Consider the following 25,327-nt stretch of genomic DNA (forward strand, 5'->3'; position numbering starts at 1 on the left):
TGTACTTCTCTCTGAGGCTGTTTGAACAAAGCACAGAATATTAATTATGTGCCTGGTGCAATTACCATTCAGAAACTAAAACATTATGCAAGTGGGGGTACCTACCCTGTAAGCTATTTTAAAACATTTTTAAAGCAATTTTGGAACTGCAGCATCAATGAAAATATAACTATGAAGCTAATTATTACAGACTGCACTGGGATGTGACAAGTAGCTTGAAAGACAATAGTTCTCTCTTAATTGAATAATCAGTGCAACAAGACTAAATTATTCTTATATTAAAAAAATATCTGTACTCAAACACCACCAGCTGTTCCCACGCTGTATGCACATGTGTGCTAAGCAAGCACAATGAATGTCACTTTAAATTATTGGGTTAGAACAACTTCATAGACAAAGCAGTGAACAGGCAGAAGTAGTACAGTGCCTCTGACAAGAGGGAGGGAAGAAATGAGTTGTCCCATCCCAGAGTCAGATCTTGGGAAATGTGCAACCCAAACTTCCCAATTTTTTACACTTGCCCAGCTGTACCAGCTCCAGCATGTATACCAATTCTAATTTGTGTGTGTGTGTGTGTGTGTGTGTGTGTATATATATATATATATATCTGTGAAGTTTGGTAGATTAGAGTCAGGAGCACACAAAGAATGAATATGATTGGGACAAAACAGTAGCATAACTGAGGGTGGGTGACACGGGAGCTGCCTTTGTGCTGGGAACATAAAAACAGCTGTGACTGTAGCAGCTGGTGCTAACCTGGATGTCATATGGTTGCCCAAAGCACAGAGCTGCCCAGCTATATCTCTGGGAAGAATCCTTATGTACTCCAATTGAATTCTGCGTGTTCTCTCATTAAAGCAAACTTAGCTTTCAAAATTGTTCTCTGCTTCACATGCTTTTTTAATTACTGTATTTGCTCAAATCCTTGACAAAGTTTTTTTCCTTCCCTTTTAGCATGGATTCTGGTCCCAATCTGGGGGACACTGCATTGGGCAGGGTGGGTGGCAAGCCTGGGGGAGATTGTGCAGTGCAGGGCAGGGGGAATACAGGGGGATGAGCACAGGGGAGATAGTGTGTTATGGGGTGGGGAGACATCATAGAGGGAGCACAGGGTTGCTGTTGTGGTTCCCGCTCCAGCCCAGGGCCAGGGTTGGAGCTGCTGTTAGTACTGCTGCTTGGCTGGAGCCACCATGTGTTCTGTGCCCTGGGCCAAACCTGAAGCCAAAGCCACTAAATTGTGTAAGTTGTGGCAGGAGGGTAGATGGGATGAGTGGTCAAGGTGGGTAAGCACAGCACTGGGGAGGCAAGTACCAGGAAGAAGCAAGTGGTGGTGTTAGGGGGAGCAGGTGGCAGTCACCAGGTGGGAAAAGTGGCAAGGGGCAGGCTGCCTGCCACTCCATGTTGCTTTCCCTGCACAGTGGTGATAGTGAGGGTGAATTTAAGACAATCCCCCCAGTTATTAGATTCTATACAAGGGAAATTGTATAAAGAATTATTTACAAATTCTTTATAATTTTCAATGCAAAGAAGCTAATTATTGGGGAAAGTGTCATCTTCAATTCAAAGTCATCTTGCATTCTGATCAATATGGTAAACGACTCTGACACTAAGGTCTGTATAAAGTACGGCACAGACCCTGGCTCAGCCAGTTCGTAATCCACAAAATTTAAACCAAACAACATTTCTCTCTGCTTGGAGCACTTGTCTTCATTTTATGTTGCATTAGATGTCTGGGTATGTCTAACAATCCTCCACAGTCTCCTCTAGAAAAAACAGTGAAATAAAGTTTTTTTTAAAAAAAAATGTACAGAGCAACCAGCAGGAAGCAAACAGAATATCCCCAAGTTGGCAAACTGTACCCTTGCAGTCAATTCCTTATAGGGGAAAAAAAAAGATGTAAGAAAAGTGCCAGGCTAAGAGAAACTTATAATCACAGGCAGATTTTAATTCCTCAGAAAAGAGAGACTAAAGAGGGATATTATGCTGTTATTATTTACACGATGTCATACATATGCATATTAATTAAAAAGAGTCCTTGCCTAGAAGAGTTTGCAGATCAAAAGCCTCAGTCCTGCAACTGGATACACATGGGGGGAGTTATGTATCTAAATGCAATCTATTGAAAGATGAGGCCCTGTATAAAGATAAGATCAAGAGATGATGGATGAATCCACTCAAGTGGATGCTTAGATGAACACTATTTGTGCCTTAAGTTAAGGGCATCAAACTTCTGGCTCTGTGGGTCAGATGAGTTTTGCAGGACTAGTCCACAGGCCAGATGAATGGTTTGGCTGGATTGTGTCCACAGAACCTCCCTCTGCCTCCTGTATGCCAGATGCTGTGCTCACTCTGGCTGGTCCAGGGCTGCATTGCATGTGGTGCTCGCTCCGGGACCTGTGCTGCACATGACGCACACTCTGGACTGGCTGGAGCAGGTGCTGTGCCACATGTGGCTCATGTCCCAGACCAGCTGATACCACTGACTTAAGGTGAAATGGAGGAGGGTCATAGACTGATTCTGCATGAGTGTCATAGTCAGCCTGGGTCCTGTAGCAGGCACTGCATGTGGTGTGTGTCCAGGAGCCAACATTCAGGGCCAGTTTTCTGCATGCCAGTGTGGCACGTGGGTCAATTCAAAATCCCAGAACCAGCACCAGGGGCTGGATGACGCATCTCTGTGGGCTGTATCGGCCTGTAGGCCACATCTCTGATACCCCTGCCTTCATATATATATATATGAAGGATAGATTACAAAAAACAAGGCATATATAAATGAAGAATAGAGTATATAATATGAACTCTCTTCCCAAAAGAAAAAAAAAACGGATTATTTTTTAAAAGAGTTGGATCTCTTCACATTTTTATGAAACATGCCAGTAGACGTTTTCCCAGAACAAGGAGTTAGCAAAAAATGTTGAATGGAGCTCTGAAAAGATTATCTGCCTGAAAGTATCACACTATACCTGGAAAAAAGTGACTGAAACATAAGAATCATCATACTGAATCAGATTATTGTTTAGTTCAGTCTGGTACTTGAGGCTACAGGGGAAGACAACCCTAAGCGCCGATGCACTAACTCAGTTGTGCAATGCTGTCCAGGGAACCAGGGGAAAGTAAGTGTTGCCTCTTATAACTGAGGCAATTAGGCCTTTACACCTTGGTATATAGGGAGCAAAAGGAAGGTGCAGGATAGCATAGGACCCCTACAGGACAAACTAGGGCAATTAGTGACAGAGAGGGGGGACAAAGCTGATCTCTTCAATGAGTTCTTAGCATCTGTATTCCTAGACACAGACCAAGACAATTCTCCCAATTGGATCATAGATAGACACGGGAGGGACACCAGCCCACCAACTGTTAGGGCACACTTAGTGAAGGGGCACTTGGAGGGGCTGGATGTGTTCAAATCAGTGGGCCTGGATGAACTTCATCCAAGGGTGCTGAAAGAATCGGCCAGTGTTATAGCAGAGCTGCTGGCATGGGTGTTTGAACACTGACAGTGCTCCAGTCAGGTCCCAGAGGACTGGAAAAGGGCCAATGTGGTCCCTATTTTCCAGGAGGGGAGGAGGGAGGAACTGGAAAACTATAGGCCAATTAGTTTCACCTCCATCCTTGGGAAAACTCAGGAAAAAAATAATTAAAGATCACATTTGTGGGAGCCTAGCAGGGTAAATAATGCTGACAGGAAATCAGCACAGATTCATAGCAGGTAGATCCTGCCTGACTAACCTTGTTTCTTTTTATGACCAGGTCACAAAATGCTTAGACGCAGGAGTCGAGGTAGATGTCATCTACCTAGACTTTAAGAAGGCCTTCGATACGGTTTCGCATTCTGTTCTCATAAATAAACTGACAGGCTGTGATGTAGATGATTACGTGGTCAGGTGGGTGGCAAATTGGCTTAGGGGTTGCACCCAGACAGTGGTGGTGGATGGGTCGATATCGACTTGGAAAGATGTGGGCAGTGGAGTCCTGCAAGGCTCGGTCCTTGGGCCGGTGCTATTCAATGTCTTCATCAGTGACTTGGACGAGGGCATAGAGAGCACCCTGTCCAAGTTCACAGATAATACCAAATTATGGGGCAAAGTTAACACACTAGAGGGTAGGGAACGGATCCAGGTGGATCTGGACAGGTTGGAAAAATGGGCAGAATGAAATAGGTTGCAGTTCAACAAATGGTGCAAAGTGCTGCACTTGGGCAAAGAGAACCACCAACACACTTACAGGTTGGGGTATGACTTTCTCAGCAGCACAGCAGCAGAAAGGGATCTTGGAGTTAACTCCAAGATGAACATGAGTTGTTAATGTGAAGAAGCGATCAACAAGGCTAATAATAATCAAGCAGATGCATGACGAACAGGTCCAGGGAGGTGATGCTTCCCCTCTACGTGGCACTGATCAGCCTGCAGTTAGAGTACTGCATCCAGTTTTGGGTGCCGCACTTCAAGAGGGATGTGAAGAATCTTGAGAGGGTTCAGAGGGGGTCACTCGTATGGTCAGAGGCCTGCAGGCAAGGCCCTATGAGGAGAGACTGAAGGACCTAGAGCTCTTCAGCCTCTGCAAGAGAAGGCTGAGAGGTGATCTTGTGGCTACCTATAAATTCATCAGGGGAGGGCAGCAGGGAATAGAGATGCTTTATTTACTAGGGCATCCCCTGGAGTAACTAGGAACAATGGCCACAAATTGACTGAGAGCAGATTTAGGTTGAAAATTAGAAAGAACTTCATCATAGTAAGGGTTGCCAGAATCTGGAATGGGCTTCCAAGGGAGGTGGTGCTCTCCCCTACCCTGGGGGTCTTCAAGAGGAGACTGGACAAGCACCTAGCTGGGGTTGTTTGACTCCAGCACTCTTTCTTGCCCAGGGCAGGGAGTAGGACCGATGACCTACTGAGGTCCCTTCCAACCCTAACATCTATGAACCTATGACACTCCTTTGCTTTGTTCTTGGCTTGTACAGCTACAACTAGCTTAAGGCAATTAAAAAAAATCAGGGTTTTTTTCAACATAGAACACTGTAGCAAAGCTTTTAAAGAAGCAGCTCACTTATTGGCTGTAGTTAACAATCCATTTTAGCTAATTCTATTCACAGCTATCTGAAAGAACTGTTACTTCCTTATTTTTGTACAATTATATTGACTAGGCTTAACATCATTTTCATGCAGAGATAAGCAGTTTCCACATCATTTCAAGTATGTGCTATAGCTAGGGATATAAACCAAAGAGTGGCTGTGGCAGGACAGAGTTCAAGGGGTGACTGTGACACCCCCATGGAGCTCCTGCCCAGCTCCACCTCTAACACAGCCCTCCCTGATTGTTCGCCTGCCACACCCTGTTTTTACTGCAGGCTGAATAAGGGAAGCTGCCCACAGGCTTTAGAGTAAGCCTTAGACCATTTAGATCAGCACTGGGTCTCTACCAGGCCCCAGTAGTCTTGATTCAACCCTTAAGCTCGATAAGCCCTCTCTGCCTGCCCATACCCCTGCAGCATATCTGTAGCTTTAGGCTAGGCACAGACATTACACATAAACTGATTCAAGTGATCAGAAACTGGTTTAAACCTGTAATGGAACATAAATTCAGTGCACATAAACCAGTTTCAAAATGGCTGAAACTGGTTTAAGATAAACCTGGTTGGATGTAGTATCAAACTTAATGAATTTGGGTCAAACTGGTTTATGCAATGTCTGTCCCAGACCTGTTTCCTGTTTAAGTTAGAGTCCCCCAGCATCCCAGATGTTTTGCAGCCCTGGGCTGGGCTATGCTGTCTGCTCCAGGGAACAGGGCTGGCTCTTCCCTTCTGCTCCCTATCCAGAGCTCTGGCAGAGACTGCAGGCATAGCAGGGTCTGCCTGGTTTTCCCCTGCCCCATGCCGCCCCCTTGCTACTTGCTGCTCAAGTAGGTACCCTCCCTCCCATCTCCCACAGCATGGACCCCATCCCCACAAACGCTAGGAATGTGGAGTACTAGCTAATGATGAGAGGGAGGGGTGTGTGTGTCCAATTTCACTGGGACAGGACAAAGGCAGACAGAACAGTGTCCACTTAAGGCTTTTGGGAGCTAATCATCAGGTCAGCTAGTAATGTCCCTCTGTTCCTTCCTTGGAAAAAGTTGTTTAAAAAGAACTTGAACTAATGAGGGAGGCTTTTGTTTTGTTGATGGGCTGCTAAATGCTGTGTTATCAGCCCCCTGCTGGCTCCTTCACCTGTAAGGTTTGCTGCAGACAGTATGAAGAATCAGGGAGAGGGAGATTGAAAAGCTCAGTATCATCAACACATGCATGCACTGCACACCCCACTTTGCCTCAGAGTGGTAGCCCAGAGCTAAGGTTTGGCAACATTCCTGCCCTTTAAGCAGTGAGCAGGGAAAAGCCTGGGCCAACACAGGCAGGGAGGGGTTTATAGCTCTTCCTAATTAGAGTTCCTACTGGGGCCTGGCCCCCAGCTCAGCACTACAGAAGGGAAGGGAGGGCTGGTCTAGCAGCCCTCAGCTTCTAGCCTGAGCCATTGCAGGCATGTGCCTGCATTTCTTCAGTCCAGAGGGAATGTCTGTACAGTTGCAAATTGATTCAATCTAGGCAGGTTAAACTAACCTGCAAAGATTAAATCAATTCAGGCTCAGGCTTTTTTAATCTGTTCCTAGCCTTAAAGGCTAATTTAATATCTGTGCCCCTCCAGGGCATCTGTAGCCTTAAAGGCTCATTGAGTGGCTCCGTCCTCCCCTACACCATGCCCCATGCCTCACAGGTGTTACTGTACCATCACACACTACTGTAGGGGTCTTGACCTTATTGGCCTCCTCCCCTCTTACTCTCGCTGGGCCTTTTAGTACAGGTCCATGATACTGGACCTGGCTTCTAGGCTCCAGCCTCCATGACTGTGGATCCCAACAGTGGCCTCCTGGGTTAACTGAGATCACCAGGCTCTCTGGCTCTGGCAGTCCATAGCTATGGTCCCTCCTAGATCTTGATCCCCTCCTGAACCTTCCTAGAGAAAAGGTTCAGGCTGGACATCAGGAGACATTACTTTACAGTTAGGGCTGCCAGGCTCTGGAATGGGCTCCCAAGTGACGTGGTACTCTCTCCTACCTTGCAGGTCTTCAAGAGGAGGCTGGACAGATATTTGGCTGGGGTGATATGACCCAGTATCCAGTGGCACTATAGATCCTTCATTGCTCTGATCCTGAGATGGATTCAGATGACAATAGCACTGACATAGGAACATCATCTAAGATCTAAACATCACCTGGAATGTAAAACTGCTTTTACTTCCTCCCTGTCTCCTTTCCGTTCTTCACTCCTTTTTGCTTTTCATTTCATTTTCTCTCTCCTTTTTCCTTTTTGTAAGGAGTCCGGCTTAGCCTGTCAGAACAGCATTTTTTATTTGTGTCCATAAATAAAGGCAGCTAAAATCAAGTGTCTTAAATAACTTAATGCTAGTACAAGTTTGCCTAGTTTCACAGCTGCTGACAATGACTATGTGCTGTGCTCATCTTTCTCTAGCAGAGAGGCTGATATAAAAGTATTGGAAACCAAAGCTGAATTTTTTGTTACTGGTTCCTTTTTCTCCCCTTTTGTTTCGTCTTCAATGACACAGGATCAGACTCTAACAATGAAGACAATAAAAACAGCTCCAGCTCATCTCAATTTTTTCTGTTTTCCCTGCAGATTCCAGCAGATACTGAACTATAAATGATGGTCACTATTGTCCTATTCCCTCCATCACCTCTTTGTGTCAGGAGCAGAGGATGAAATTTCTGCCTTTACTATTCATCTCTCTCCCCTTGTGTACATCTTGCTTTGTCCACAAACCCTTTTCCCGAAAAAGAATAGTTAATACCATCTTGACATCATCTGAAAGCCTGTCAAATGGAGGGCTTTTCTTACAAAAATCCCTCTAAAGCTAAAGGATATTGTTAAAAATGAAATCTTCACTTAATACCCTACTTTCAAATGCTTTACTGTTCTTCCTTCTTTTGTATATCATTAAGAAAAGGTTAAAATTATTGTTATCAGTGATTATCTGAAATGGGACTAAGCAGGATACAATCTCTGTACCTGAGACTCCACACTTTGTTTAACTATGTAACATTATACAACAACATGGGTGTTTTTATCTTTTTGACTATCTAGATCCATTTATTCAATTAACACAGCACTCCCAGTCTCACTGTCTCTGCAACAGCTGGCAGGAGATAAGGCAGGGTGGGACCCTGTTCAGAAATGAATAAGCTTTTGTACGCAACAGCCTATATGTCATCATCATATGATGAAGTCGGCTGTTACCTGAGAATGCTTATGCATTTCTGAATGAGTTAGTCCATAAGGTGCCACCCTGCCTTGCTCTCTGCCTCACTTCCAGCTAACATGGCTAACTACCTCTCTTTGCAATGGCTGCCTTCCTTGGCAACGAATAATCTGGAAACAGAAAAAATGGTTGCATGTTAGACCATTCACTGTCCTTGCATCATCTTTTAATTCCTATATGCCTGTCTTTCTAGCACAGTCTGGTTCTCCTTCTATAGCTCTCTTCTCTATAGAGAGGCAGACTTAAGCATTGAGTCACAGGGTTGAGGAGCTGGGGACAGGATGCAAGAACAGTGAAGGACTAGCATGGGATCCATGCTAGTGGAGGTAAAAATGAATCCTCCAGAAAAATCCATGAACTTCACAACTTTGACCCTTCCTTGTATTCACTCTTCTTGATTCACACTCTTCAAACATTCTCGCACATCACCATGTTCTGCTCCAAACCCCAACATTCCCTCAAACTATTCAAATACCTCCACTACTCTAAGTCTTTCAATATTCCCTTCATCAAGCTCACTGCACTGAGCTCACCACCACCTTCTCACTAATTCATGTCCTGAAAAAATATCACTTTCAATCTTGCCGCCAGCAACACAAAACACACCATCTCTACCCCTTCTTCCTTTCATTTCTTGCCCCTACCAAGTTTGAAGGTGCCACTAGAATGTGGTAAGGTTGTGAAAAAGTACTTGTACCAACTGGAGGCATGACAGGGGAAGAAAGTGGTAGTATAAATATTTGGAGCTAGCATATGGAGAACAGGCTTTAACTGGCCATCTAGATAACTGGAGGCATAGAGGCACTTAGTGAGAACCATTTATCACACTGAGATGTTCTCAATTGTTCTTATCTCACTGTAGTTTCGTTATTTTGAGGAAATTAGTAATCCTGGTTTAGAGAAGCATAACATATAAGAAATGCATCTGAGGCAGTTCTCTGTCACCTTCCTCCCCACCCCACAGCTTCAGGGTTGCAGAACACAGGAACATCAGCAGCTGGGCAGTGTCATGGGGTTCAAGGCATTATGGGACTTGAATCTGTAGCAATGGCGATGTAATTCACTGCTGCTGGGGGGAAACTTTCACACCCCACCCTTATTTTTTTTTTTTTGCTACTGAAGCCCATGTTGAAAGGGCAAAAAAAAATATGTTGATTTTAGAGGCAAAATTGCAATCAATTCTCCCCACCATATCAGTGGACTCCACTGCTGCTCTACAGAACTATCGCTCCCAGAACACCTCACATTCAAGGACACACACTGCCTGCACCAGCTGCTTCCTGCAGCCAGAAAGTGCAGGCAGAGTATGGGACAGCAGGATGAATGACCCCCCTCTCTGTCCTTCTGGCACCTTTCCTCTTAAACAGCACCCAGGACATATTGGCCTGCTTGCTCACCCCACCCTATGCTACTGCTGGTTTACACAACTGATGGGAGTATAATCCCACAGATACTGCTGTCCCATTCTTCCCTTTGAATCAAAGGCACAGAGACAGGCCATAATTTCCATTTTTGCTATTCTTTTCTTTCCCCTTTTACTTGCCTTGTTTTTGTTTTTCTTTCTTTTAGGGGAGGTGGTGGGGGGAATTCAATTCCAACAACAAGGACAATAACAGCAGATTTGGCCTATCTCAGTTTTCTTTATCTATTATCTTAGAGCCACAGCTGCATCCTCCCCCACCTCCAATCCAACAAGAACAAAGGTAAAGAGAACAAGGGCTCAAACTGAAGGTGAAAAAGTGAAGCCAATAAAACCCCCATTCTCGTTCACACTTAAGTATGTAAAAATGTTAGAGGAATTAGAAGATTCTGTAAAATGTTCTTTTTAGGAAGTTCAGGAAACCCTTATTGAAACTATTCAAAATTTGGATCAATAAATGTATTCTGTCCTCTGTGAGGCCCAGAAAATGTCACTGCAGTCAAACTTAGTATGTGAATGTTTGAGTGCCAAACAGAGAGCTGGTACTCTGCTATACCTAGTTTATAAATACTTGAATTTTGTAAATGTGATAACACTCACCCTTCCTAGTTCTTTATCTTCAAGTGCTAGGACCCCTGTGCTTTCTGTAAAGAGCTTTACTTTGACCACAGGCCGAGGATGGGTAGTGGTGAAATCCCCTTGAGTTCCCCATCTGCAAAATATAAAGTAACATAAATGAACTGATAGAAGCTTTACAGTAATAGGCCTGTAATTGTTTATATAATATTCCTGGGCCTAATTTTCAAATACTGTATTTTTATACAAAAAGAAAAAAAAGTTTATCTAAAACTGTATTTGGCCATCCAAAGAGGATTTCCACATTTAAAATTGGGCTCCTTCTGTGATGGAAGATAGGTTGATTGATTTTAATGACAAGATTGTATATGACAGATAATTTGACAGATGGCATAATCAAAGCATTGAAACAGTACCCTCTTAGGATAAAACAGCATATCTGGATAGACTTTTGTAAAATCTGTTATATGAAACCGTACCAACATAAATACATTTATCTCGTGTGCAAAAATTGATTAATTCAACTTCAAGGTTGGCCTCAAGCCTGCAAAAACTTATGTATGCACTTAACTGAACTGAGTTAGAATGTGCGTGAATGTTTGAAGGAAAAAAGCCTTAAATTACAATTTGGAAAGACGAAACAGAGATAACAAACATTTCACAAAGGATTACAAATTAACATAGGAGTAGAGAAATATATTTCAAAGAAAATATTGCTACTTACCAGACAGACTGTAGTTCTACAAAATAATAATTCCCATATGTATTCACACCCTTGGAGAAGCAAAACTAGGCAAACTTACACTCCAAACTTCAAGTGAGCATCCTCTAACCTCTGAAAGGAACACTTGGCTCTCAGCCTTCTCCCTCACTCTGGGCTCCAGTGGCACAACAGAGGACATGACTTATCAATATGATTGCAGTTTCTTCTTACATACTGATGTAATGCCCAGCATAATGTAGCCCCAATTCTGATGGGTCTACTAGATATTGCCAATACACAAACAACAAATTATGGCCCCAGACACACTTCAGCTGTTTCCACTAATTCACAGATAGGTAGCCTAAATCTGGGGTGGGCAAAATGGCCAATCCAGCAGGCAGCCAGACTCAATTTCTCAGCAGTCCCACCCGCATGGCTTGAGCCAGTTTCCATGGAGACCCCAGCCACACCTGTGTGGGAAAGCCTAGGGTTGCCATGGAGACCAGCCACAACTGCGCTGGCAGCTCACGTGGCAGAGCAGTGCAGGGGGCTGCTCTGGAGCCGCTGGGATTTTGCAATGGGGGGCAGCCTCCTCTGGAGCCAGGGCAGAGCCATGATCTGTAGCCTGCACGCTCCAGGAAGGGGTGCTCAGGCAGGGGATCGTGGCTTTGTCCCGGCTCCAGACCAACCAGGCTGTCACCGCTGCAAGGGACCAGGGCAGAGATGTGATCCCCTGCCTGCACACCCCTTCCTGGAGTGTGCAGGCTACAGATCGTGGCTCTGCCCAGGCTCCATTGCAAGATCCCAGTGGTTCCGGAGTACCCCCTATGCTGCTCTGCCACACATGCTGCCAGTGCAGCTGCAGCTGGTCTCCATGGAAATCCCAGCCTGAGCTTTCCTGCTTAGGCACGGCTGGGTTCTCCATGGAGACCGGTCCAAGCCACGTGGGCAGGGCCACCTGGGAAATGGAGTCCATGGCCGACCAGTCCCGGCCTGCAGGCTGGACTTTGCTTGACCCTGGCCTAAACCATGACAAAGGTAATTGCAAAATGTGTTCATAATGGCACTTACTTCAGAGGGCCACATTTATTATGCAAGTAACATTTCTGACATCAAAAAGAGCCCACATGGATCCCCACTCTTAGGAGATTGACAACCTGTAGTGATCCTTCAGGAATATTAGTTGAAAATTAATTGAAGGATTTTTCATGTGAACTGGGCTTCAGATTTAGATGCTAAGTACAGAAAGTAATTATGTGATGGAGAGACTAAAAGAACAGTGTGAAAATGAGCTGCTCCCTGGAGACTAGTCCTACATGTCATGAGCAAATGCCAGATTGTTGATACAGTAAGGTACCCGTATACATAATACAATGATCCTTGCTGGACAGCTTGTTGAGATTTATGAAACGCTGGCCTTAATCTCATCTACAGTCTTAGTCTATGCTAAGGAAATCAACTCAACATGGGTTCTCCCATGAAATATTGAAGGAACTAAAAGCTGTTGCCAAGTGTGACAAGGGTACATACTTGTTGGCAATCACCATACCGGCCAATCACCATACACTGTCCAGCTGCCTGCCACTTCATCTAGGGCAGTTTGCCCAGTCTCACCTGCCATGACTTGTTGGGAACCAATTTGTTGGAATAAGTGGGAGGCTGCCCATTGAATACCGTGATGCCAAGGGGTTCACACATGACTCCAACCTTCCCTTATCATGTCCCATGACTTGCAGATGGCATCCTAGAGATGCTTTATGCTATGGCTCAAGGCTGGGCCAAACTCAGCCTCTTGCCAGGCCACATCCATTCATTCTTTTGCTCCAACCCCAAATAGCCTCATTCATACCACCTACTCTCACTGGGTCTCTCACTTGCTGCTCCACATGGGGCTACACTCAGCCTGTCCTGCTCCCTTGAGCGGCTCCTATAGGCCAGCAGGCTTGCTTACTCACAACCCTTGACTGACCTTGGCACAGCCTTTTGGGCTTCTCCCATGATCCTTATTTGTGCAGTGACCAGCCAATTCACCTGGCCCTAGACAGAGCTCTGACCCAAGACCCTCCCGAGGTGACTCATTACTCTTACCCCCTACACTAGGGCCTCAGGATCTTATACTCCCCTTGGGCTCAGGTGCCATTCTCTGGGCATGCCTGGCCTCACCATCTCCAGGGTCTTACACCCCCATAGGCTCACGTGCCTCTCAATAGGCATGCCTGGCCCCATTGTTTGCCCTAGACCCACTGGGTTGGGGTTTTAAGGTGCCCCTACTCACCTTTCACCAGGGAGGTAACTGGTCTGGCATTTCTGGGGGACTGTCCCACCATGGACAGTCCCACCAGACCACCCTTCCCTGGCAGGGTGCAGTTGCAAGTCATACCAAGGACCAGGAGCCTCCTGCTATCTCCATAGCTCCTGCTCTTACCTCCAAGGATGATTTGAGCAGCAGCTCAGACAAGTGTTGCTCTTTTGGCTGCCAACAGAAGACTGCTGGCATGGCCCTGAGGGCCTGGGTCTAAAATGGAGGCTGCTTGGCCCCCTCCTCAAATCCCAGGGCCCACCTGCAGTCATGTAACTGGCTCGTTATAGCAGCTCATACCTGCCGGATGACCTGATGGCTACTCTAGACCTTCAAACAACAGACACCCTAGGGTGCTCAGTCACACCAAGACATCCCTTTTTATGTCCTTGGAAAACAGAGGTAGAGGGAAACAAGTGGCAAACACTCCTCACTTGAAGCAGTTTGTACGCCATTGCTTTGCTTCTTCCAAGAGCAGAATCCTATATCAGGGATCCAATTATCAAAGGAGGAATTACATTTATTAGCATATGGGACCTCTCAAATAATATTAGTATTGTCTATGTATATAAAATTAATTTTATTAAAAAAATTAATCCATCACTGGAAAGGAAGCCAGCATCATTTCATGGTTAGTTTTAAATAGTCTTGGATTTAAAAGGTCCCAAAGTTATATGGAAACAGCTAAGAACTGCTGCCAAAAGCAGTTTGTCAGTGAAGAATGGAGCACAGGAAATGTGTTAGATTCAGTCTCTAAACAGTTTGTATTCTTCATCTTCAGCACCAATTAACAATGCCAGCTTCAACCAAGGCTAAATGCTATGCTGTAGTTGTTATACTCCAAGTACCATAAACATAGCTAAATGTACCAAACATCTACACTTTATTGAAAACAGTCCAAAGTAATAAGATGAATACAGTGAGCCATATACCCACTGCCAACTAGCCTATTTTATTTTTACCACTTTGATTCAGTAGTGAAAAAAGCTAAAAATTGTGCTCAAGCACAAAGCTCTCTATTACTACACAGAGGGCATGTCTACACGAGAGGCTGTGTCACTGTACCAATGAGCTACTACTCCATAGTTTGTTGCTATGATGACGTAGTGTTGCCAGGCATGAACCGTGACAGTGACACTACTGTGCAGTAGCAGCTAAAAGTAACCATGTGACAATGGGACTGTGCAATAATGCCAATTACTGAGCAGTCTGGGGCACGTGTAGATGGGCCCAGAGGGTGCATCTACATGTGCACTTTACTGCAGAGTTGATTAATTAGTTCCAAAGTAAAGCATCACTGTCCACAGGTGTGTTAGTATTAGGGTGCAGTAAAATAATTAACTCCTCCATAAAATAGAGTGTGGGGAGTGGTTATCACAGTTAATTACTACAATTGGGGTAGTAATCCCCGTAAAACAGTATCATCTTCCATAAGACAGTACTGTCTTCTAGCAGAGTAACTAACTATGATCAAATGCTTATGAGATTGGTGACCACTGGGTGCAAATTGTGCCTGGTCAGCCCAGCCAGCTGGGAGGCAGATCTCGGTTCCTGTCAACCCCTCCACCACCCTCCACCGCCACCTGGAGCTGACCCCCCGTTCCACCTGCCAGCCCATAGCTGTTCCACCCCAGCTCAAATTGCTGTAGTCCTGAATGCATGTGTAGATGCTGTGCCCAGGAGCAGTTAACTCTGGCATGAACTGCTCTGGAGTTTATCATAGCACCTTAATAATACGTGTAGATGCACCCAGAGAGAGATATTTGGTATACCTAAAAATTAAAATTAAAGCTTCTATTTTAAGATAGTTCAGAATATGACCATTTTAATCTTCTAAAACTGACTAAAAATATTTAGTGAGGTTATACAGGAGTTGCATTATCATCCTATTTGTATAATTTCCAGGGTTTATGGCTTATAAAGTATTGCATCTAAAATGAAGTAATTATTGTGATCTTGGTTGGTTTAATTTCAAATGCTAGAAATTAAAACAGATTACAATTCAATTTAAACATTAACGTTATAAATTATGAATTACCTGGTTATGCTAGAATAACACTGATGCCCGTTTCATAAATCCCCAAAATAATAAATAATAAAAATGAAGTTATCAAATAAATATCATTATTACTGAAACAAACAACCAACCAACATGGAAAGTCTTAGAAGCAGTTAAGGGACATTGTAGATATTGTTAGTTCACTGATATATATTACCCACACAGACCTAAACACTGTCACCAAAAGTGGTTAACACAACATACATAGGAAAAGAGAGGAGGAGAGTGAAAGCTTTCACACACCAGACAATACTTCTAAAGTTTCTTCCCCACCTCAGTCAAACGAGTTGGGCTATGCTCTAAACTAGGAAGGTTGATTTTTTAATCTTTTTTAAGATTAACTACAATAACTAGTGGTGATGGTTAATTTTCCAGTACTGTACTTAAATCCTATTAAGCTATTTACATAGTGGTCTGTAACAGTCCATTCCATAAAGTAACTATAAACTGCATAAACACATAATTATATGGAATTAGTTGCATTTAATTGGGTGTTGTCATGTTTCTGTATTAAGAAAAAGAATAATCTGTAAAGCCAGAATGACTTTCTGTACAAATTATATTTTAAATTGCATACTTGCAAACAGTAACATTAAGGCAGCTATTGCCCCATCGTCTTCTGTGATTAACTTCTTTTCAAATAAATTGGTTAGCATTTACATAACATCCTCATCTATCTTAATATCACCTATTGCTACCTGGTAATCTACTGAACCTGCTGCTGGTTTCCCATTTCTGTTATACAGTTTTATTTTCTTCACGCTTTTGGCTATGTGCTCTTTAAATAACTACCTAACTGTATAGCCTACTCAATTTAATGGTGAAAGATAGATTGGAAGACACCAAATAATTCATGAAATCAATATCTGAGCAATAGTTATTATAATTATTGCAAGTTCCATTTATAGATTACTTCACATTGTGTAATTTATATGCACCAGGCGTCTCAAAACCTCTCTTTCCAAAGCTTGTTTATCTCTTGTTAAATACACTTATTAATAATCATTAAAATGTTAATTTTCTCTTCTTTACTGTAGACTGTATATAAGTTTCCAAGAGGAGACTGGACAGTCACCTCACTGGGGTCACTTGACCCTAGTTGTCTTCCTGCCTTGTGGGGGCTGGACCCGATGATCTGCGAGGTCCCTTTCAGACCCTAACAGACTATGAATCTATGAATTTGTTACTGTGTAAGTTTTAAAATCTCTCAGCAGAGACAACTAGGGTCAAGTGACCCCAGTGAGGTGACTGTCCAGTCTCCTCTTGGAAACTTCCAGCGTAGGTGACTGCACCACCTCTGGAGGGAGTTTATTCCATAGTCTGGACATCTGGACTGTGAAGGAGTTTTTCCTGGTATTAAGCCTGAAGCAGCCTTGCAGGAGTTTATATCCATTGGTCCTGGTCTTCCACAGGGGTGCCCTAGTGAGCAGTTGTTCACCGAGCTCCTAATGCACTTTGATATAGCAGTAAGCCGCTATCAAGCCCCCTCCCAACCGTCTCTTCTTTAGGCTAAAGATGCCAAGGTCCCTCAGCCTTTCCTCATATGGCTTGCCTTGAAAGTTCCTGATCATATGGGTGGCTCTTTTCTGGACCCTTTCAAGTTTTTCCATGTCCTCACTGAAGTGCAGCACCCAGAACTGGATACAGTACTCCAGTTGCAGTCTCACCAGTGCTGAGTACAGCGGGAGTATCACTTTCTTAGTTTTACACAAGATGCATCAGTTGATGCAAGCCAGAGTGTTGTTTGCCCTGCTGACCACCGCATCGCACTGATGGCTTATGTTCATGCGATGGTCAATCATTACCCCAGGTCCCTTTTGGCCATGGTGCAAGTCAGGCTGTCACCTCCGAGCCTGTATGCACATTGAGGGTTATTTGCCCCCAGACGGAGCACCTTATGCTTGGAAGTGTTAAACTTTATCTGCTTCCAGTCTGCCCAACTCTCCAGCCTGTCCAGGTCTGCCTGTATCAGCAACCTACCTTTTGGCATGGCCACACTGCCCCATAACTTGATCTTTATTTCTTGTTGTTTTAAACATTTGCTGTACAATACAGTAATTATAGTTTTCAGCATTTCATACTGTGGTGTTTGCTTATCTAGAAAAAAAATTGATTATCCAAAATGATGGTGATATTAATTATTCTGGAACCCCCCCCCCAACATTTACTACTTCTATCTGGAAGGAGGTAATCAAGTGGGATCTTCCCATTTGTTTACACTGGATCAAATACTGTCAATACCTTCATTTATAACTTGGAAAAATTAACTGAATGTACTTTTGTAAATCTGCCAATGTTACCAAGGCGGCTGGGGCTGCAGACACTTATGAAGATAAGATTAGGATTCAAAGTGATCTAGCTAAATTGAAAAAAATAGTCTGAAATAAATAGGATGACATTTATTAAGGATAAGTTCAAAAACCTAGACTTCTGGAGAGAGACTCACAGTGGAGAGAGACAAAAATGAACAGGCAGTTGTCGTCTTGACTGCTCCTCTTCATGCTGCTTCACCAACTAGTGCCTTCACCCTCTTCCTCCCCTGCCTATGGCCTGGGAGGCCAGGCAGCATCAGCCATGAGGACTGCTGGTTCCTACTAGGGAGCCAGCATTTTATTTTTAGTAAGTTTTTAATTTGGGGGGGAGATTCTGCAGGAAATTGATGCAAAAATCATTTTTTGTAGCAATTACAGAAACTGCTGTTTTCCCATGAAAATTGTGAACGTGTAATTTGAGTTGGCCCCTATTCATTGTAGTCAGTAAACACTGTTGGATAGCAGCTAGGGCCAGATGCTTATTGTAGTCAGCCATTTCAGGGCTTATTTTGTTTTCCTTCATTTGTACAAAGATGCCCGATTATTCACTTTTTTGAGACACTTACCTCAGTGTGCTCTCAACACAGCACAGAGGGGCAGTGATGAGTGTGTGCATGCACACAAGAAAAACCTTAACCCGAGTTTCCTTCCTTTGTTTCTAGGCTTTTTCCTGCAAGACCTTTTCTGACCCATCTACTGTCTTGGGCTAGAAATAAAAACACCAAATGAAGTGGATCAGCTTCCCTTCCTTAGAGACGCACCCCAGAGATTCCTAGGGCATATCTTTAATGAGGGAAAACCGGGCAGGTGTTCCTCAGGTTTGAGGAGCCCGATCCTGCACAGGAATTGAGGGTCACAAGGGATTGGGACCCTCAAACAGCAGAAATGCCTGCCCAGGGTGGCTGGAAAGCACAGGCAGCTCCAGGCCATCCATGTTCTCACACCATAAAGTCAACAGATGTCTGCTGCAGTAAAACAGCAAATACTGTTACTACCTTTTGTTCTGGGTATAAATTTGGGCATTTGTGGTGTGACAAATGGTACAGATATCCCTTTGTGCTGCCAAAGAAATTGTTATGACAGAATAAAGGCAAGGTCTATTCATACCCTTACAGATCCCTATACATACTCGTATACTTTTGGATCAGTCTGACCTCTGGCAGATTAGCCCTCCATTTCTTTGTAGGTATCAGGTTCATACGCAGGACAGCTGCTAAAGCATATTGTTTAATTAGAATTACCAAAAGTAGGAGGAAAACAAGGCCTGAACTTCACCAAAAGAGAAATCTGAAGAAAGTGAGGGTGTGTTTGGTCTTCACTTTCCCAGTACATTCCAAAGTAACTAGGAGCAGACTATAACGTTTTCCCTGGTACAACTTTTAGTTTATAATCTCTCCATTTTTTTTAACATGTACTGAAATAATTTCCTGTTTATTAATCAGCTAAGCACACAGCAGTCTAAATAATTTTGCATTAAAATTGTTTCTAATGAGCTAATGAATATTATTGCTCAAGGTGTTTATGAAGAAGTTAAGTGCAACTAAGTGTTTAGTGAACAAAAGGTCATGGGTTAAATAACAATGAAATGCAACAGAAAGGGAGGGGAAAGCAAGAAGGAAACAAGATAAAAGAAGGCAAGAAGGAAACAGGATAAACTTTTCAAAAAGGAAGATCTGAACAAGAAAATGCCTCCTGAATATTTTGTTCTAAAACCTAGGCAAAAATGATCAGATTTCAGCATTCAGCATCTGAAATTCTTGAAAAACCCATTTACCATCATGTTTTCATGTGATTATGCTGCAAATTACCCATTTCTTATATGTTGCCTGAAAATCTTTTAAAGCAAGAAAATTATAAAATATTCCCTTCTTAAAAATCAATAAAATCTTTACTATTTGAATGACTGGGTTATTTCAAATGCTGAATGTATTATAAATAATTTTAATCTTTATTTGTATTAACATTACTTTTAAATATACATATTATTTAAAAATGATCTCTCACACATCTGATCTGAATTTCTCTTTTTTGCCAGGACACAATCTTTGAGATATCAAAATGAATTGATTTTACAGCAAGAACCAGAAGCCTTGGAGACAAAATGCTGCAATCTATTACACTGGAATGAAGCAATTACTTCATGTCAATCACTGCACATGTAATGCTTATGCAGCTCTGAGATGCAAAGAAAAAATACCCTATTGGATTGTCTGCTTCACGCCCTGAAAAAAATTAACCTCCTTTGAAACAAATGCATGTAAGAAGTAAAAACAGAATATAAAAATGAGATTTAGGGCCAAGCAGATATCTTTTAAACCATGTGGTGGATAGCTGACTGGAAAAACCAAATCAAACAAAAATAAAAAACATGCATACCCCACACTCACTGAAGCCACGAAGTTGATAAACTTTGGTTCAGAGAAGAAGTTAAAACCTTGATTCTTTCAAGGGTTACAACTCTTATTCTTCCCATTTTTCTTCTCTTCATGGGCACTCAGCTTCCCCATTGGGGGGGGTGGAGGGGACCCGGCAGAAGTGCAGCTCCCTGCTGCAACTGAACACTTTGCAGGAAGTGTTCTAAGTTGCAACAATTCCCTGGACCAACCAGAAGTTCACTGTTGGTTCCAGAGGGGAGGGGAATCTAGCTGCTGGATGCAAGCCTGAAGCTGGTTTCCTCTAACAGTGGTCCCTGCTCCCTGCCAGGCTACAAAGTTTTTACAATGGGAGAGGGGTAAAGGAGTAGAGGGAGCTTGTTCTAGGGGTTCCCCAGCTGATGCTGGAAGGTGGAGGGGTGAACTGAAGCCCCCCCCTCTCAGGGGGGCTTCAGTACAGCCGCCCCACTCTCCAGCGGGGGCTGAAAAAGCCCCAGACTGAACTACCTCTGCTCCCTTCCCCCCATCCCATTCTGAAAACAGCAACATTGTGGCAGGGAGGCAGACAGAAGTTACAGAAGATGCTCTGTTTTGAAGCATCTTCATCTGACCCCTCATGCAACAAAGGTTCAGATTTTCACCAGATCAGCCATTTTTAAGTGGTCTCCAGCTGTGCACTTGTGTTTGGTCACGGCTCTAGGCTGCTTTTTGTGGCCAGATGGCATCAAAACTGTCAATTTCATCCGTGGACATGAAGTAGCTTCTTGTCTGATAAACTGTACCTACCTGTCTAGCTAAAACACCTCCATGACCAATGGGAGGTCTTATGAAATCTTTCTCTGGTCTGGAGTATCATTCTGTATTCTTGTGCAAAAACGTTCCCACTGACTACTGATTCTATTGGCATTCTAACATTCCATTTCACGACATGTTAATAATACTTTCCCACAGAGACTGTTTAGGCACTAAGTTTACTTTAAAACAGGATTCACAGATCCTAATACCAGTGAGTGTTTTCATGATTGTTGTGCTCAAATCCATTGTTTAAATCCTAATAAAAGCTATTCTTAATCTTCTAACTGAAACTATACCTCAGACAAGGCAGCAGTCTTGTCTTTAAAGCTAACATTCATTAACTAGTCCAATGTTATTGTCCAAGTGGGGAATGAACTTCAAACCTAAGCAAACTGCAGGGGGGAAAAGTCTTTTAAAACAATCTTAATAATTTCCCAGGTTAATGGTAACATAAGTTACATTTTTATTTAAAATGTACTTTTACTTAGGGCCATGGGAAAAAAAAAAGATTTTTGGGGCCAAATCTAAATGACCCAAAATAAATTTTCTTCCAGGTTAAATTACAGAAATTGAGTTTTTTTTCAACTTGAAAAACATCAAAATGAAACTTTTACACTTTTTTTTTTTTTTTTAAAGAAGTTTCAGTCCCCAGGGGAAAAAAAAGAGTAGTTAAAGTAATTCAAAACACAAGGTGCATGAAAGGACATTATGTTTTGCTATTAATTTAAACATCTTAAAACTTACGGTATACAAGTGAAATGTATGCAGAAAGTTGACTTAACTTTATACCAAGTTTCACAGTACATAGAAGTCAGTAGAATTTTATGTTCATAAAGTACATATAGTTCTTATCCCTCTAGAAATAGTGAGCTTTTTATTTATTTTGAAAATGCAAATACATTTTAAGCATAATTTTGAAGGAGGAAACCATAAAATATTCCCAGAGAGTTCCCAAAGAACATTCATATGCTGTAGAACTGGAGCTGTACCTCAGAGATAAAATAGGAAGAATGCTGTCCTTTGGTGCTGCTTAGTTTGTGTTAATGAATATCCAATATCTTTATCCTAACAATAACAATAATTTAAGGTTGCAAATGTTATATTTGTCATAATTTTTCCTGTAATCTATAATTTGAATTCTTTGATCTTTAACATTTTATAAACTGAATTTAGTCTCCAATTCACTCCACAGGATTATATTTTTATGAAAATTTTCTAAGAACATGATTATTTCATACCAGCAACTCTGAGCTGTAACCTTCTCCATTTACTTAAAAGGCAGCCACCCTCTACACAATGATCTATCAATAAACCTTAAACCTGATCTGGAGGGCCCACCCTGTGATGAGAAAAGATAACTGAGGTCAACACCTTTGCAATTCTGGACCTCCCTACTAAGAGTGTCAACTTGAGTGTCAAATAGTGCTAATTGTTTATTGTTAGCATTAGTCTGGTAAAAAATCAGAATAAACTCTTAATCATTTCTCTGTCTCAGATGCAAAAGTCACCCACCCGTCTGGTAGTAATTAAACAGTAACATTCTGTTTTACAGTAACTGATCTGCTTGTTGACATCTCCAAAACACCACCCAATTGTTTATTTATTTTTAATTTACAATCTCTCATTGAAAACAATCATAGAATCATAGAAGTAGGGTCAGAAGGGACCTTGTAGATCTTCAAGTCTGTCCCCCTCCCTGGGCAGGAGGAAAACTGGGCTCAAATGATCCCAGCCAGGTAGGCATCAAGCCTCTTCTTAAAGCCCCCCCAGGGTAGGAGCCAGCACCACTTCCCTTGGAAGTTGGTTCCAGATCCTAGCTGCCCTAACTGTGAAATAGTTCCTATGGATGTCTAATCTAAACCTACTCTCCAACAACTTGTGGCCGTTATTCCTTGTTATCCCGGGGGGCGCTAGGGGAAACAAGGTCTCCCCCAAACCCTTCTGGTCCCCTCTAGTGAGTTTATAGACGGTCACCAGGTCCCCCCTCAGCCTTCTCTTGTGGAGGCTGAACAGGGTCAGGTCCCATAGCCTCTCATTGTAGGGTCTGCCCTGCTGTCCCCGGATCATGCGGGTGGCCCTCCTCTGGACCCTCTCAACTTTGTCCACATCCCTCTTGAAGTGGGGTGCCCAGAACTGGACACAGTACTCCATGCTACAGTACAATGCTACATGTTGACTCCTCAACTTTACTGGAACTTTGTTTATGGAACAATAAAGTAAATACAAGTGTCCCTCATGAGGAGGCTTGTGTGTCACATCAGAGGAAGAGCCTCACTATGATAAACAGAGGCACGTACAAAAGTAACAAGGGCCTCTGGCGAGCCATTCTGCTTAAAAAGCTGCCCTGCTGGCTCTGGGACTTGCACTTACCTAGGGCTATTTTCTCAAAGGTTTCCCTCCTTTGCCCCCAGGCAACAAAGTTCCTCTTGGAGTTATTTGTGCAAAGCACCTGCTCCCTGCCACACTGATCCTGGCTGAGAGGAGCAGCAAGGGTGCTGGTGTGTGGCTGTGCCCACCCAGGTAGTGCTATGCTTTGGCAGGCCAAGTAAAAGTTCTTTACTGGATGAATCTGGCCCATGAACTGTAGATTGCTGACTCCTGATATACATAAAACAATGACTGGAGTCCTATAAAATTGTACACACTTTGCACTTAGAAAACCATAACTGTAAGGCTTTGGTGTGTAGCCTTTCTGTAACTAACCTGAATTGTTTGTCTGTATACTCTGACACCTTGTCTCCAACCCACATTTTCACTCTTTATATAGTTCCATTGTGTACTCTGGAATCACAGCTGAAGTCTCCTTTTCCACAAGTTCACAATCCCATTTCTAAACAGTTAACTACTTATAGGGCAACGGCAATAGATATGAGAATGCATGCAGCCTTGATCATTTCCATGAATATTTTTCATGGTTGCCAGATAGTATAATCATAATTAAACAACTTATACAGTGTGTTCAGCCCCTAAGGATTCCAAAACAGTTCATACTACATGTACTGTAGATACACAAAACATTACTTCTGGGAAGAAGGGGGAGTCACTATACAAACTGGCATATAATGTGAACTACATTAGTGGGAAAGGGTAAACTGACTACGGACCAGGAAACTCCCTTCAAGCAGGCACCTTATTCATCTACAGCATAAAGGATCTTTGTTGATTTTTTACATCTTTTCTTGCAAGAGGCAAGGATTTTTGTCAGTGATATTTTTATATAGATGGCCCAGTAAAAAATATCCCCCACAAAAAACTCAGCTCAGACTTTTCCTGTACCATCAGAGCTACAACATAACCCAATGCTACCACTACATTTTTTTCTTGCATTTCCAGGCACAACCTAGGTTATACTGCAAATTGCATTATTAAACTGATGTGTAGCAGACTGTCTCTAGCAATCCAACATCACTTCCTGCTAAGAGATTCACATTTTTAAAATTACTTCCAGACTAAAGAAAAAAAAAAAAAAAAAGCTCAAATGGCAACAATTTTAGAGATGTTGTAGTTAGTTAAAAATGTACAATATATTCAACCTAAGCTGCATTGAGCTAATTTCTGAACTACAAACCATAAGTGGTTTGTTGTACATATATCTAAGTACCCACAGACTATCCAGAATAGATTTTTGGAATGTCTGGCTTAAAAGGCTTAGCCCCAAACATTCTGAAGTTCCAGTGATCACATAGGACAAGTACAGACATTACACTTCTACCAGTATAAGTGATCAGAAACCAGTCTATATCCATAACAGAACATATATTTGGCACACACAAACAGGTTTAAAAATGGCAGAACCCAGTCTAAAATTTGTGCCCCCCTCCTCCAAAATTGAATGTGTGTTCTGTTTGCTACTGATCTAAACTACCCCACTTACAGAAAACCATGCAACTTAGATCAATTCTGCCTCAGGCTTTTTCAACATCAGTACCTAGCCTTAATGTTCAAAATATACAGATCTGGAAAAGTCAGGCAATATTTTCCATGAACTTGACAACAACTGAAAGGATTAGTTTGGAATTCAGATCCTTATCTTTAGGACCTTTAAGTTGATTAAAATACAAAATATGCTTGCGTTCATATATGGAAGGTTTAACAGCTGCGATGTACAGGAGTGCTGGGCTCGACCTTAGTTAAATTAAAGTATGCTGTTTTGACACTGGGAAATAGTTAGCCACGTTAGTATGAAGTCAGGGCAAAGGAAAGGTAGAGATGCACCTGATGATGAAGTAAGCTCAGAGTTACAGAAGTTTATACATCTCTGAGTTACTCTGAGTTACATGGGTCAGCAACCCCCCGGCACGTGTGCCGAGCATGGCATACGAGGCCATTTTGCTTGGCATGTCACTGCCAACCCAGGCTCTAGGAGCTGCTGCCAGCCACGAAGCCCAGGCTGCTCCCAGCAGGCGGCTGGGTGACTGCAAGCCCTGCTGCAGGCAGACTGGGCTCCATGGTTGGCGGCAGCTATCCAGAGGCTGGGCGCGGTCGCCG

The 25,327-nt window shown here is 42.9% G+C and overlaps 1 protein-coding gene across 13 annotated transcripts in view; it reads right to left on the bottom strand.

The window, feature by feature from the left end:
• The window catches only part of CADPS2 (calcium dependent secretion activator 2), a 275,391-nt gene extending 255,158 nt beyond the window's left edge, over nucleotides 1–20,233 (bottom strand). For 12 of the 13 annotated variants that reach the window (XM_025216937.1, XM_025216935.1, XM_025216931.1 and 9 more), the window contains exons 1-2: nucleotides 20,060–20,233; nucleotides 10,324–10,435 (exon numbers count right to left, since the gene is read on the bottom strand). In XM_025216937.1, the coding sequence (XP_025072722.1) occupies nucleotides 10,324–10,435; nucleotides 20,060–20,160 (213 nt within the window). In that variant the 5' untranslated portion in view covers nucleotides 20,161–20,233. Of the gene's footprint in view, nucleotides 1–10,323; nucleotides 10,436–20,048 lie in introns of all 13 variants that reach the window. The other variant, XM_025216938.1, reaches the window with a different exon arrangement.
• Nucleotides 20,234–25,327: the final 5,094 nt, after the last annotated feature.

This window comes from Alligator sinensis, unplaced genomic scaffold (genome assembly GCF_000455745.1).
Source record: "Alligator sinensis unplaced genomic scaffold, ASM45574v1 scaffold908_1, whole genome shotgun sequence".
Lineage (NCBI taxonomy): Eukaryota > Metazoa > Chordata > Crocodylia > Alligatoridae > Alligator > Alligator sinensis.